This window comes from Rhopalosiphum padi, chromosome 2, assembly GCF_020882245.1.
Source record: "Rhopalosiphum padi isolate XX-2018 chromosome 2, ASM2088224v1, whole genome shotgun sequence".
NCBI lineage: Eukaryota > Metazoa > Arthropoda > Insecta > Hemiptera > Aphididae > Rhopalosiphum > Rhopalosiphum padi.
In genome coordinates, this window is record NC_083598.1 from 47,232,041 (window position 1) to 47,247,225 (window position 15,185).

Below are 15,185 nucleotides of genomic sequence, written 5' to 3' on the forward strand. Positions count from 1 at the left end.
GATGTTTTAAAATACAACTATTTCAAATTAAATATAAAATATATTTTATTTGTAATATTCTATCAAATGAAGAAGAATATATTATACTAATAAAAACTCAATTTATATAATAACTGAAGTGTTACTTTATTTATGTCCAATAAAATATTAAAATACAATACAATGAGGAAAGATAAACGTGTGCTGTAGGGCAAGGTGAAACCATGGGAAATGACGTCAACAATAACATAAAATAAAATAATAAGATAAAAATAAACTATAAAACTTTTAAAAATTAGCTTAATACGCTTTGTTAATTAGAAAAAAAAACAATTATATCTATATACGCTTAGGTAAATAATAAAGAAAAAAAATAAACATTTTAATAATATAAGTGGAAACAGCTTTTTGATGATTAAATTTTATTTTATTTATATTTATATATATTTAAATATATATAAGAATTGATTTTGTGATTACTTTGACACCAAAAACATGATCAATCTGAGAACAATAAACAAATTTTAAAATTATTATCCTATAAACCAATACATACCAATATTATATGATAAGTAACATCAAACATAAACATAATTTTTAGACATTTATTATTTATATAGACTATAACACAATTTACTGTGATTTATAAATTTAATATCAAATTCATTATAATTATTAATTATTATTGAATTCACATATTTTATTATATTTCAATGTATAAGCAATATTCAAGGTTAAATTAACTTTAAAAATATAAATAACAAAATAATATCATATTAAGACTCAATCAAATCTATTAAAAGTTTAATTTTATTTGTTTTTTTACCTCAAGTTGATAGTTTTGGCAGCTAACAGCCGATTACATTCGGCTGAGTCTGGTAATGGCAATGTTACAAATTGTGTTTCTGTTTCATTCTCGTTGAATTCAAACTTATAAATTTTCGGATTCACCTTCATATCACCAAATGGTCCTTTAACTACTAGATAATGGACAGACATGGGTGTGGGGATTTTGGTTTTCAGAATCAGCTATTTACAGATGACCAGCATGGCGACGACATAATTGAGAGCGTTAAGGAAACAGAGGAATGAATAAAAAAAAAAAAAAAAATCAATTAGTATTTTCAGATACTACAACGAATAACCTGCAAAAAATAATCCTGAAATATTAGTGGTAAAATATGATTAATTAAGTAAATTCTTTTAAAAGTATATTAGTTCCGAATGCACCTGAAAAACAAAACTCAACCCAAATTATTATACACAGTGCTTCCAAATGTTAGCATAACTTACCAGGACAAGAAAAAAAAATAAAAGCAATTTAGTATATTTCTGACTAATGACTTACCAAAGCTTACCCTTTATACAAATAAAAATGAATTTAAGAAAAAAATACAATTACAAGTTTTTAATAAATATGTTTATAATAACCTAGCAAGAATAATTAACAAGAATCCGTAAAGTTTACTTTGAGAACGTCGTAAAAAACAAAAACTGTTTATACAAAAAAATCCTGCGATCTGATCCATATGGGCGTCTTTAATTGATGTTTCAGCCGTTGTTATCTCTTCGATGGTGTTTAGGTATAATGTGTCTAGACGTGGCGGACGTAGAGAAACGGGCAAAAACAAAAAAATAAACACATTTTATAGATGGCAATATGAATTTTGTCGTGCATGTGCCGATTCAGCGATAGATTGATTTGAGAGTCCATACCATGAAGATGATGCAGTCGTAGTAGTACTAGTACTAGAAGTAGTAGTAGTTGTGCGATGTTCTTGAAAACTGTGAACGTTTATTAATATAACAAAAAATATCTTGTCTCCTGTTTCACAATTATAAATGGATTATCCATGTCACATTGATTTTAGTTGAATACACGTCGTCCTTAAACGTTACAGTGATGAATAATGACATCCAAATTTGTGGAGTAACCTAACACTGAAAGGACTGACAACACGTACATGGATACTCGTGGTTGTGTTTTACGCATTTGTGTATATTATGGGTTAATTATTGTTTTTTTCTTATATTAAATAGAACTTACCTGTTTTTTTCTATGAAACAATGTTTTTCAAATTATATTATTTTAAAAATATTATAGTGAATACAATACAAAAATTTAAAAATTAATACATTTTTTTCCTACAAATGTTGCACATAAATTACCTGGTATGACATATGACGATCAACACTCAACGCTGGGTCCCTTTGCATGTTATTGATGCGGGTTTTGACAACCCACTGAAAATTGAACGCCGAAAATCGGGCAGTCTCATAGTACAATTTGTGTACAAACTCTTCTGTTCTGTATGGTTTTAATTGCAAATCTAAACATCAAATTAAATATCGATTTAATTTAAACCTTAGTTGCCAATGTTGTCATACTTCAAAATATTATACTATATTGATGACTTACCATTAAATGTTATCTTTTCAAAACTCATCAAGTCAAAAATAGTGTCATATAAAAGCTTCTCTTCCTGAAACTTTTGGTCCATAGCATCAAGTGCAGACATAACATCTTTTCCCGTAGTTGATGGGTGAGGGCACACTTTTTCGTGTTCAGACGCTTCATGACTGGGTCCACGCCAAGGACAGCCTATTTTACTGTATCCGCATTTTACTGGTCTAAAAATAAATGTAAACAAAGTATAAATGTTTTCATATACATAAACTACTTTCCATGAATACCTAAATATAAAAAAAGTTAAATTAAGCTTACCGTTCCGCACAAAGCTGTTGTTCATGATGTTGTAATGTGTTACGTGGAAATTCTTTGGCGCAAAACTGACACTCTGATGGAAGTTCACTAACTGCTTTCTCAACAGCCAAGTTACGTGTAGCTGTATTTTTCGCAATGTCCACACGACAATTAGGACATGTGGCCATTTCATCTCGTAAACGTGCATCAGCCAATAAATGAGCAAAGCATCCAGCACACATTAAATGCCCATTTGTACACTGTAAACAAATATATAGTATATAAAGTTATTACATATATACATACGCCATAGATTAGTAAACAATATGATTCTCCAAAAATGCTCACCACTTTTTTCTTCAATAATATAATTATTCAAAATCTATTTTTTTTTAAATTTTTAAATATTCTTAGATTATATGTCCAAATTCATGAGAGTTTTTACTATAATACTGTTACGCCAATAAAAAAACTCCCACGAAAACCTCCCTTTTCTTCTATAAATTATTTAAAAAATAATTTTTCTAAAAATGTTATAAAAATCCATTTTTGTACCAGCAGTTTTTAGATATTTAACTTGTGTACTACAGGGGCGTATAATTACGGGGGATATGGGGATAGATTCCCTATCCCCTCCGTATCATAAGCTGTATATATTAATACTTTTACATACAAATAGTTTAAAATATAAATTTATAATAAATTATTACAAAACGAAATCAAATAAAATATTTAGTTGTAATAACTAATAGTATATCATTATTGTAGGGCCCGGAAGTTGATGCATTTTGCATTTTTTTTTGGAACTTTTTAGACGATGTTCTCCTATTAGGCTACAAATGTGTTTGATTAGCATGTAAATCTGAACAACTAATTTTTATTTTACATTTTTTTGTGTTTATTACTTTTAAGTCATTTTTTGACATTTTTAGTCATTTTTACTGACATTCATATTTGTTCACTTCTTATAATTATGCCGATAACTTACTTAGAACTTTGAAATTACCACGGACTAAGATAGTCCTAAGATAGTACCTATCCGATTTTATCTCACCGATTACAGTTGTCGTTGTCGTGTTGTAGTGCATATTATTATACCTCAATTTTATAAATTTTTTGTAATATTTTCGAAATGGCGAAAAATTTTTTATTTAATTTTAAAGGACATTTTTTGTGATTTTTATGTCATATTTTGAGTAATTTGTAAGCTTTGATATAGAATTTTATAGTAAAATAGAATACATTTTTAAAAAAAATATTTGTAATTTTTTTAGGTATTTTTAAGGACATTTTTATGTCATATTTGCATTTTTTAATGTTTTTAAGGTCATCAACTTTTTTTAAACTCAGTTTATTACAATAAGCAATAAGCATGATTTTTAAAATAAATGGTTATTTCACTTTCATTGTTAACTTACTGATTTATATGAACATGGACTACGGAGTGCCCTGCCACACATTGTACCTAATTAGTAATATTACAGTATATATACATGCTACATACACAAAGATATAAGATAATAAAATACTCTAATAATGGGTAAAACCGCAATTCCAAAAATACAAATACGCCAGAAAGGATGTTTTCAGACTTTAAAAGAATCAAAACGTATCTTCGAAACATTATGTCATAATATGTTGAGATTATATTATAAGCTGTGCTTAATAAAATACATTTTCATAATAACTAATAAATCAAATATTTTAATTTTGTTTGTAGAAAAGATTTAATTGTCTATTTAATGCTGGCGATCTATGATGATGTTAAATTTTTAAGCGAAGAGGTTATTGATGAATGTGCCAAGAAGCTAAGGAATCTAAATATAATATAATAAAAATAAAAATATAACTAATTTAATACACTTTTTGTTCATTTTTATAATATGCAATTTTTTTTTTTAACATTAAAGAGATCTCTCATTGGAGATATTTCGTCAAGAGATAAATATGCAATATAAAATTAAAAATAATTATATTGAAATGAGACATAACATTTAGATATGGAAGGTATGAGTAGGACAAAGCCCCCCATAAGTTAGTTTGGAAAATTTATTTTTATATATTCCCCCCCATGAAACATTCTCAATTATGACACTGGTGTACTACAGGGGCGTACCCAGGAATTTTTCAAAGGGGGGGGGGTCCAAATTTTTTTAACATGTAAAAAAGTATAAAAAAATTACATATAATATATATCATTGAAAAACCAACAAATATGTTTATTTTATACTCTTTAATTGGTAAAAGAAACAAGTATAACCGAACAGGGGAGATCGTCGAGACCGATAATAATAATATAAATACTAAATATTATATAATATCAACCATATTACACAATATACAATCAGTGGTTTGCACCTTATCCTCCATGGGGGAGGGTCCAGACCCGAAAAGCCCCCCCTTGGGTACGCCCCTGGTGTACTATATTGATCTAGTATCATAGGATAATAGGTCCATAATAATTAATTTGAAAGATTTATGTCGAGTTGAAAATTTTAGTAATTTATAATAATAAATCAAAATGTATAATTAGTAAAAAATATAGTTTATCTAAGTATTATAAATACTTGATCCAATAGTGGCAAAATTATATCTATCATATATTTTTGTAAAATCATTTTTAAAAATTATTATCTTTGGTATAAAAATTATAATATCTTAAAAACTTATGAGTTCTGAATGACGGTTAATTGACTTTGATTTTTATAATTTTAACGCTTCTATCTTATTGTTTGAAATGTATTTTTCAAAAGGCAACAGAAAGATTGTTGTGTACTTGTGTATAAGATAAAGCCATCAAAATAAACAAGACGTATTTATTCTAATATGTTAAAAAATAAATATTATTTAAGTTTCACATATTTTACGACGCATGACGCATGTTTAGTTCTACAAACATATAATAGGTTTAAATACCTTCTTAAATAAAATGCAGAACCAGCAGTTGAACGCATTACTCGAAATCCTAGTTCAAGGGCACAATAATTATTAGGGCTTAGTATTATCACATAATAATGAAATTAGATTTTATTTATTTTGTGGTATTATTGAAAAATATACACATTAAAAATAACGTTTAAAAAATAAAAATGTTCTAAGATCGTATAATATAAATAATATAATAGATGATAAATATGAACAAATGACAATAGTGTCATTAAAAACGAATTAGTGTGCGACATCTGTCACATCAGTATACCGAATAAATGACCATTAATTCCGTTAATAATAATTAATTTAATGCGAAAACTTTAATATTGTATGCTAAATAAAAAATAAAAACCATAATAAATCATTTTACTAATAAGTAATATTTCGAGTTGAATATATAATTATAAACTACAATACTAGTTCCTAAATATTATATTTCAATACATAGAATGAATTATTAACGGTACGTTTTTAAGATACTTTATTTGGGATTTTTTTATCGAGATTTTTTTACCGATTACCATTACGGCTTACATATGATGTGAGGGTGAACAGTCTCAAAATTGTTTTTAGTTTTAAGACTGTTCTATACTTATACATTTTTACTATAATATGATATTATCATAAATTGATAAATGATTAATAATAATAATTTGATACACATTTTTCGAGTAAATGTATTTAAATAATCATTTTTAATCTTCATAATCAATTAATATATTTATTCTTTTTTAAAATATTCAAATTTTTACCGAATACCATTACATACAATTTAATTGTATTTTGTTCGAATAAATATGTATTGTCAATGTCGAACACACATAATCGTGTCTGCTGTTTAACTGAGCACATGACATGAAAAAGATAACGGAAAGACCCAGCCGTACCAGAAATGTATTTTTGTTATTGTTCCACACGATTAGTACCGATTCTATGCTGTTCGACTTTGCACCACGGACGATGGACCGTGGTTTATCTCGGGAATGTATGCAAAATTATTAATGAGCACACCGTAGCGAGAAGAGGCTAAAGGTCGTTTAGATTGGGAAATGCCAAAAAGGTTGGTACCTAGTACCTACAGTACTAAGCCTAAATGCCTAATGTCGTCATCGTGACGCGCAACAATACGGAAACGCACGAACGTAATCGAAATGTCGAAAAATATTATATTATTATTTATTTTATTGCAATAACGATCGAAGAAAGGTGATAAACGAAATTCGCGCGTGCATAATTTAATGTCGTTGACCCAGGGACTACAGCCGCGGCGGCGGCACGTCGGTCAGCTGGTACGAACGACGACAGCAACAACAACAACAATAATAATAATAATAATAATAATAATAATAATAATAGTTATAATAATAATAATAATAATAATAATAATAATAACAACAACGAGATGAGTAGAAGATATGGTTTTTAAAAATAGAACGCAGAACAGATGAGTGGTTTGGAGTCAGAACTGCGCACAAAGCATTCGAAATCGTTGATTCTCACCTGATAGATAGACGACCTGGGCAAGTCCAAGCACACGGCGCAGCACAGTATGCCTCCCAGCCTATGCTCCAGCTTTTCCGAAGCGGCGTGCTGCTTGTCACCGCCACCGCCACCCCGGCCAAATACATCACCACCGCTACCTGAAAGCTTGGCCTTTTTCGGGTTAGGTTCTCCGTCGTCTTTAGTGATGGACACGTTCTGCTGCTGTTCATCCATGGCCGCCGTTATGTTGTCCGGTTGACCACCAGTCTCCACCGCGGCCGTCTGCGTCGAACCTTCGCCGTCGGACATGGCCCGACTGTTTTCCGGAAAATGGCGCGGATGCAAAGGAATTGCGTTTGAGCAGACCCAAAGGTTATGTGCCAGAATAATGTCGTCTACTCGGTATGGCTACTTTACGAGCACCACTAGTATTGTACAAATGTGTTACTCGCGCACAACAGCGAGAGAAAACCCAAAAACGAGAAAAACAAATTTGACGGCGTTCGGCAGTAAGAAAAAAAAATTAATATACTAATATTACGTTCGGTTGGTGCGCGACGAGTCAAAGTGGTACGGAGTACGGACTACGGGAAAAAGAAAACGAATAACGATATAAAAAAAAAAAACTAACAACTGCGCCGTAATAATAAATACAACTTGTCCAGCGGACGGGCGGGCGGCTGAGTCACGTCAGCTGTTCGATCGGGCTGCGCGCTTCAAGGACGGCAAACACGCGCACGCGCACCGACTTGCTCTACGGCCTGCTGTCGGCGATGCGGGAGGGCAGTCCACAGTGTCGGGCGGTGTACTTCCCTTGGGCGGTGACGGCGGCATGCGTCCGGTGACGTGTACACGTCGCTCCGCTAAACGCCGTTCCACCGCGAATCCGAATGCGGGACTATTGCGGGTATTGATTATTTGATTATCGCCGACGGCTCGCGCGTGCTCGTCACCAGCCGCGGTGCAACATAGGTCCATAGAGTAATATTACTCTATGCGGTGCACGAAACGTCGTGGGGACCCCAAGGACGGTATACTAATACTATTATTATTATTATTATTTTTTTTTTCATAATAAACTTTCGCAACTCGTAATATTGCGGGAAGCACCTCTTCCTCCTTCTCCTATAACGTCGTGTAAACGCTCTCATGACACGCGATTTACATTATACTTGTGATAATAACGGACAATTATTTGTCTTTAGCCTATTATAACGCTAAATATAGGTGCATAAACTATATTATATTTCGGTTCTCGGTATAGTTTTGATTATATTATATTATAGTTTGTGTGAATTGATAGTGTTGAGACGTCAGTCTTTGAGACTTTTAAGTATTTTTTTTCTCAGTAAGAAATTATCATCATTACTGAATATCTCGACAGCCACAACCTTAATCTTAAAAGAATCCCAGCAAGCATTGGCGTAATAACGGGGGTGAAAAAGAGTGCACTTGTATCCCTGGAATTTTTGTAAAAATACAATACTATCATTTTGCACCCCTTAAATTACCCAAATAAATATATTATTATATATCAATATAAAAAATTACAGTGTTGATTTTTTATTTATAAAAATATAAAATGTACATAGTTCATATTAATGATGATATTGAATTATGTTTGAAATGTTGATCGTGGAACTGGAATTGGATTTAAAGTGGTAAATAAATTTGAAAGCAAAACAAGCTGTAATTTTGTAGAGTACCTAACTAAGTATATAACTTAACTAATTAGTTTTGCATTCCTTGAAATTTTGTGAAATTACGCCTATGCCAGCAAGATGCTTATAGATACTTATTTACATTTTATATTTAATATTTCATAATACATATAATAATAATAAAATATATATAAATATAAGTAAGTAACACAATTATTTAGGTACCAAGGTACCTATATAAGGTGTAACAAAATTATTTGACAAACTTCCATTGCAAATGTCACTATATTTGTTAAATAGTAATGTTACACTCTGTATATATTATCATATACTCATTTACTAAGACTTAGTCTTAGTAAGGCTTGACAATTGTTAAAAGAAAATCTACAATGGATATAGCAAAATAAAATAATATAATACATAAATAATATGTTTTATTTTAATAGTTTTAATAAAACGTCAACTAGAAAAAAATTAAAAAAATTAAAATTATGAAAATTTTAAAAGTTTGCTCAAGCATTCAAACTATACATACAGTTAATTTTAAATTAAATAATGATTTTTTTAACCGTAAATAAACAATACAATATATTGTTTGTAAATATTAAATTTTATAGTATCTATTACAGTGTATATAGTTATATAGTACTATACATTATAGACTATAGTACACAATAGTACAATACACATGACATAGGTACACCTGCAAATCAATACTTTTATTAATAATAAAAAAAAATAGTCTAAAGTACAAAGAAACAACGTGTACTTGTAAAGTTGTAAAATTGAGATTATAATTTATAACATGTATAATATGAGTAATACGAGTATATGCATGATATTTCAAAGATATTTTTACATACTTATCAGTTACCGCATTCAATGGCATGTACTGTTTGCAAACAAAATCGTACAATTTCGTATATCAGCATTTTTGGTCAAACCAAAAAACTTAAGTAATATTTTTTTTAAGTTAAGCACATATACGCTAAAGAAGAATTAAAAATATAAGTTGTTTATAATATATTAATATAATAAAATATTCACCATTTGTTATTTGATCAGCAGGTACCTACTTACTAAAGTTGTACAATAGTTAATAAATGCAAATTTAAAAATAATATATTTATAAATTAATTTTATATCTATGCGTAAATACTAAATATAAAATTAAAAAATAAAATCTTTGTTAAGGGGCCGCTACATCAGCATTTGTTTTCTCTGTCAATCTCCCACATATAATATATAGGAACAAAGATACTCCGTATTTCCACGATTATGACTCTGTGGTTCAGTTTAGGGCAAAAGCACCTATTATATATTTTATTAAGAAGAGTATTTCCTGTGCATTGACTGAATATATTTTTAATATATACAATTTTGAATAAATTATTAATGGTAAAAAATAATTGAAATTATTTTAAATTAAAACATGCTTATATTTATAAAAAAAAAATGTAAATATTAAAAATCTATCCGGTCACTGCACAGGAAATACTCTTCTTTATAAAATATATAATATGACGTGCTTTTGCCCTAAACGGTCTAAACTAAACCATAGAGTCGTAATCGTGGAAATATGGAGTATCTTTGTTCCTATATGGCTATATTATGTGGGAGATAATCAGAGAAAACAAATGTTGGTGTAGCGGCCCCTTAAGCATGTTCTCTGAAACTATTTAGTTGATTATCGTGATTTTTTTTTTTTTTTAATGAAAGAATAGGTGTTAAGCTTATTTGTGATTCTATAAGTTAATGAAAAATTGGGTATTTAATTTTTTAAATAATTGGTATATACGCACATAGTAAGATATTTTTTTTTCATTTGTCTTATCAATTATCGGTAATTATTAGAAATTATTTAGTGAATAGTTGATTTACCATGTATAGTATGTAGTATGTAGTATGTACCTATAGTATAACAGTACAAAACTTTTTCATTGATATTTGTTTTTATTTTAGAGAACATGACAAAGATATCAATTTTTACATTTATATATATATTATATATAGATAAATTGGCCTAGATTCAGATGGTACAGAAAAATATTTTAATTTTTAACCCACAAATACTCAAACTTCCTGTGTATCGCTGCTTTATAAACAATTTCCCCCCTACAAAAATTGTATTTAAAAAATCATAAATAATTATTGAACTATTTTAAAATAACGTCCTCTTAATTCATCAATTACTTGATCAAAATTTATATTGGAGTTGTAAAATAGTTAAGCTACTTAGCCGTTCTTGGCTTCTTGCACCATTGTCGTTCGTAGGTACGTCTTCAATCTCTTTAAACAGGAAAATAATTGTTCACAACTTTTTGTGCTGGTTGGAAATTTGAAATGATTCTATCATTCATAGAAAACTTTTTTGAATATTTATTTCTAATTTGAACAGTGGCGCAACTAGAAAACAATTTCGGGAGAGGTTAGACGTTATTATAATAAATATACATAAGATAAGTACATAGGTTTTGTACTATAGGCTTCGGAAAAATTTCGGGAGGGTTTACAACCCTCCTCCTCCCCTGGTTGCGCCACTGAATTTGAAAATACTGTATAGTATTGCTGCAATTTTTTTTTGTTTAAACATTGTATTAAAAATTCCTAACTCTGTCGTTAAATAATTTACGTTAGAGTTTTACATGTTAGTATGTTACTAATTATTTGTATTAGATCTATAGATGGTTCTTCAGACATTATTATTTCACTTAATGCATTTATAATATCTATTTGATTTTCTTTAAATCAATTTTCCATTTCACAGAGGACTTTGGTTACATGTGAATTGAGTCTCTAAATAAAAAATTTGATAAGTGGGTAGTGGGTACACGAATTCTGTCCTGCTTTAAAATGTTTGAGTGAAGTTGATTCAATATTTGTGGATGAAACTTTTAAAAGTTGCCCAAAATTGTTAACAAAATTTTTTACAATTCTTGGCTTGATAAATAATAATTATATACCACTACACTGGTATTTTTTTTTACTTCCTAGTAAAAATATAGAAACTTATACTACAGCATTTACATGTCTCTAATTCTGATTTCTAAAAAATAATATCGATTTTTCACTCATCATTATTAATCGTATTGCCATTAGTTCTTATGAAAGCATGTATAGATTTAATTTAAGTTTAAGTTGTAGGAGGATAACTTAAACGGTTGGTTTGAGTAAAGAATACAAAAAGGTTAGGTTTTCCATTCAAATTGCTATCAGTTTTATAATTTTTTAATTTTAAATTTGTAACTTTTTTATTATTTTTTATTTTAATTATTATATTACAGTATTACACTCCTATAATTTAAACCTACACATTGTCATTTTACTTACCTACTTATAGTTGCATAACAACGACAATTATAATTTGCTATTGACAGTCCTAACTCTGTGTAAAGTGGAAGAAAAATAATGTTTTTATGTTATGATGCAATATTCGTGTAGGTAGTCGTTAAATATCATTGGCCGGGACGCAATTCATGTGTAGCGAGGTGCACGTTGCACCCGAACGTAATCCGAAACCCGAATAAATTACAAAACCCAAACCCGTATTATACAATATACAACACCCAATTGAAAAAATAAACTCCAAAATTAACCTGAAACCTGAATTATTATTAAATATTAAAAATGAAGGGCATATCAGTATAAAAATTACTGATTAATGGTAAATATGTATATGTTTTTTTTATATTTGCTTTAAAAATTAATATATCAAATTCGTATAATAAATGTTAATTAATATAAAACATAAGTTTTTTTAATACCCAAATTAACCGTAATTAATCCAAATAAATTTACATTTAACCGTAACCAGAAAAGTTCATTAACCTGAAATACCCAAATTCAATAACTCATATTTTCTTTTAAGACCCAAAACCCGAATAAACGATTACGGTGCAACGCATTTCCTGTATTATGATGACATCTAAAATTTTAAAATAGATAGTAATACGGTAATTAACTTTAACTTGGATAATATTTGGCTTTGCTTCGCCACCTTACAGCTTGTGAGGAATACATTTTTTTCTTTTTAATTTAGGATTTCCAATTACTTACTCCAATTTGATTTTTATCGACCATTATCCATTAGAGTAATAAACAAATGTTGATTTTTGAAAATTAAAATTAAAAGTATACATGTAAGGATTTTCTGGTGATGCAAAAATATAAATTTGAACCACCCAAATTACGCCACTATCTACTAATTTTTTTTTTTGAAAATTGGGAGTTTTGATAAAAATCCGGAGGAATAGCGCTGCGGTTCCCAACATCCAAGAAGTTATTTATGAGTTGGGTACCTATGACCTATCCGTAATTCATTAAAATTCTACCATCTGGGTTTCATTTGACCTTAAAACGAATATAAATATATGCAATTAAAAATTAATACGGCCTGTTAATTTTGAATTTATTTTCTAGACGAAAAGCCGAGCTTTTGCCTATATTAGACAAAATTGCATTTTCCTACTTTAGACAGGGAGTAACCCAGTAAATAATACACGGTAGTCGACGGTCGACGGTACCTACATGTTATATACATATATAATTTATACATATTTATTCTAAGAGGAGAAGATCATGCATGTATATAATAATTTTCATTCTTAAATATATTTACGATTATATTATTAATCATCGTTGATAGTTTAATCTTTGATATTAAAAAAAATAATTATCAGGAAATCGCTGCTGTAAAGTATGTTTGCGAGTATAATATACTATTATACCACATCAGACGTCTTTGATTAATATTTTAATAAATAGTTCATGGACCATGGTAATAAATGTGTTAAATTTGAATTTAATAATAAATCATTAGATTTATAAGCACTATGAAAAATGATTCTGAGTATGAGTAGACAGTTAGCTTTTATTTCTAAGAATATTTCATTATATATATTATTTTATATAATAGATTTATATAATAGATACTATTAGTCATTAATTTTTCTATTAGTATCAAACAGTTGATTTAATCAATTTTATCCAAAAACAAAATTTAAGGTAGTGGCGTCATTTCAGTTTATGTTTAGAGCAACTACTCACTGATTTGATGACATTTTTTCAACGGCAAATTCACATAGGATAGTGCCATAATAGGTGGGAGGGGGGGTAAATTTGCATGTATATGAACGTTACACACAGGATTTAGAAGTATTAAATATAAACAATTTTGTCAAATATCTATTAGAATTAGAAAGTCAAATAGAATAATTGAGTGATGTGTAAATAAATAATAAATAGGTAATAGGTACTTTTTAATATTGATTTACAAGTAATTAGCAGTATTTACTAGAGATAGTCCGGGGAGATAATTTGTTATAAACTGGGTACCGACTACCGAGTACTGGCCGAGTACAATTTCAATACTAACCGGGTACCGAGTAGAAATGTAAATACAAAATGTGTGTCCACGATTATTGGTTGAAAAATTATAAATAATATTAATTATAAGTTAATAATTATTAGTTAAGCAATTATAATATATTACTTAGACAAACATAGAAACACTATTGAGTATTAAAATAAAAACATAAAAATTAAACAAATAATATTATAATAGGTATTAAACATTAGGTACCCTGTCAGTAATTAATATTATTATTATACAATAAAAAATAGTGAGCGAATCCCTATACCGAGTCTACCGACTACCGAATAAGAGCCGGACAAAAATGTAGGTATTACGCCGGTACCGAGCAAGGACAGGGTAAAAATGTAGGTATTACGCCGGGTACCGAGTAAATGCCGCCATGCCGGATACAAATTTAGTACTACGATGGGTACCGGGTAAGGGCCGAGTTTTAAATATGATATTGAGTACTCGGAGTACTCGGCCATCGAGTAATTGCCGGGTACTACATAGGAACATCTTGAGTATTTACAGTCACATAATGTAAATACTAAACATCTTGATTAATAATATAATATACTTCTTTAAAGAATACAACAACAAAAATTAACAATAAATCTTTATTTATAAAATATCAATATTCAATATAATGATTTATGACAATAATGGCCTTAAGTTAAAAATAAGACTTCTTATAATTTTTAAATGTGCCGACTTAAGAGGTTGATGTAAATGATAGACTTGGGTAAATGCCCAAGTTGCCCCCCTCAAATGACGCCACTGATTATAGGTAGTAATTAATATAATACTACTATATGTTATTAACTTATTAGCTTTACCTATACCTATAGTCCTTGTAAGTAATTGGTATGATTTTAGATATTACATTCAAACATTTAAACATTGCATATTGTGGTTATGGACTTATGGACTATGAAGTAATCATCATGTTTTTTGTATTACGTTTTCAAGTCAAAATGAACAATCACTAAACATTTAATGAATTAATATTGGTCCCGTGGTGACGCGGTTAGTTCATTCAATTTTTTATGCAACTTGACTATTAAACTGTCAC

General features: G+C 29.0%; 1 protein-coding gene across 1 annotated transcript; it reads right to left on the minus strand.

Annotated features, from left to right (window-relative positions):
• Positions 1-101: 101 nt before the first annotated feature.
• LOC132923337 (zinc finger TRAF-type-containing protein 1 homolog) lies at positions 102-7,973 on the minus strand. Its single transcript, XM_060987262.1, has 6 exons — positions 7,115-7,973; positions 2,705-2,943; positions 2,399-2,610; positions 2,149-2,309; positions 806-1,008; positions 102-483 (listed from the first exon to the last, which is right to left on the minus strand). Exons 1-6 carry the CDS (start codon positions 7,403-7,405, stop codon positions 456-458), a joined length of 1,134 nt encoding a protein of 377 aa, XP_060843245.1. The 5' UTR covers positions 7,406-7,973; the 3' UTR covers positions 102-455.
• Between the last annotated feature and the right edge of the window lie 7,212 nt (positions 7,974-15,185).

Coding starts and splice junctions, on each gene's coding strand:
- LOC132923337 (XM_060987262.1), bottom strand. CDS start 7,405: ATGTCCGACGGCGAAGGTTCGACGCAGACGGCCGCGGTGGAGACTGGT. Junction 2,944..7,114: donor CCAGGTCGTCTATCTATCAG/GTGAGAATCAAC, acceptor ATTTGTTTACAG/TGTACAAATGGGCATTTAAT. Junction 1,009..2,148: donor ATCGTCATATGTCATACCAG/GTAATTTATGTG, acceptor ATCTGTAAATAG/CTGATTCTGAAAACCAAAAT.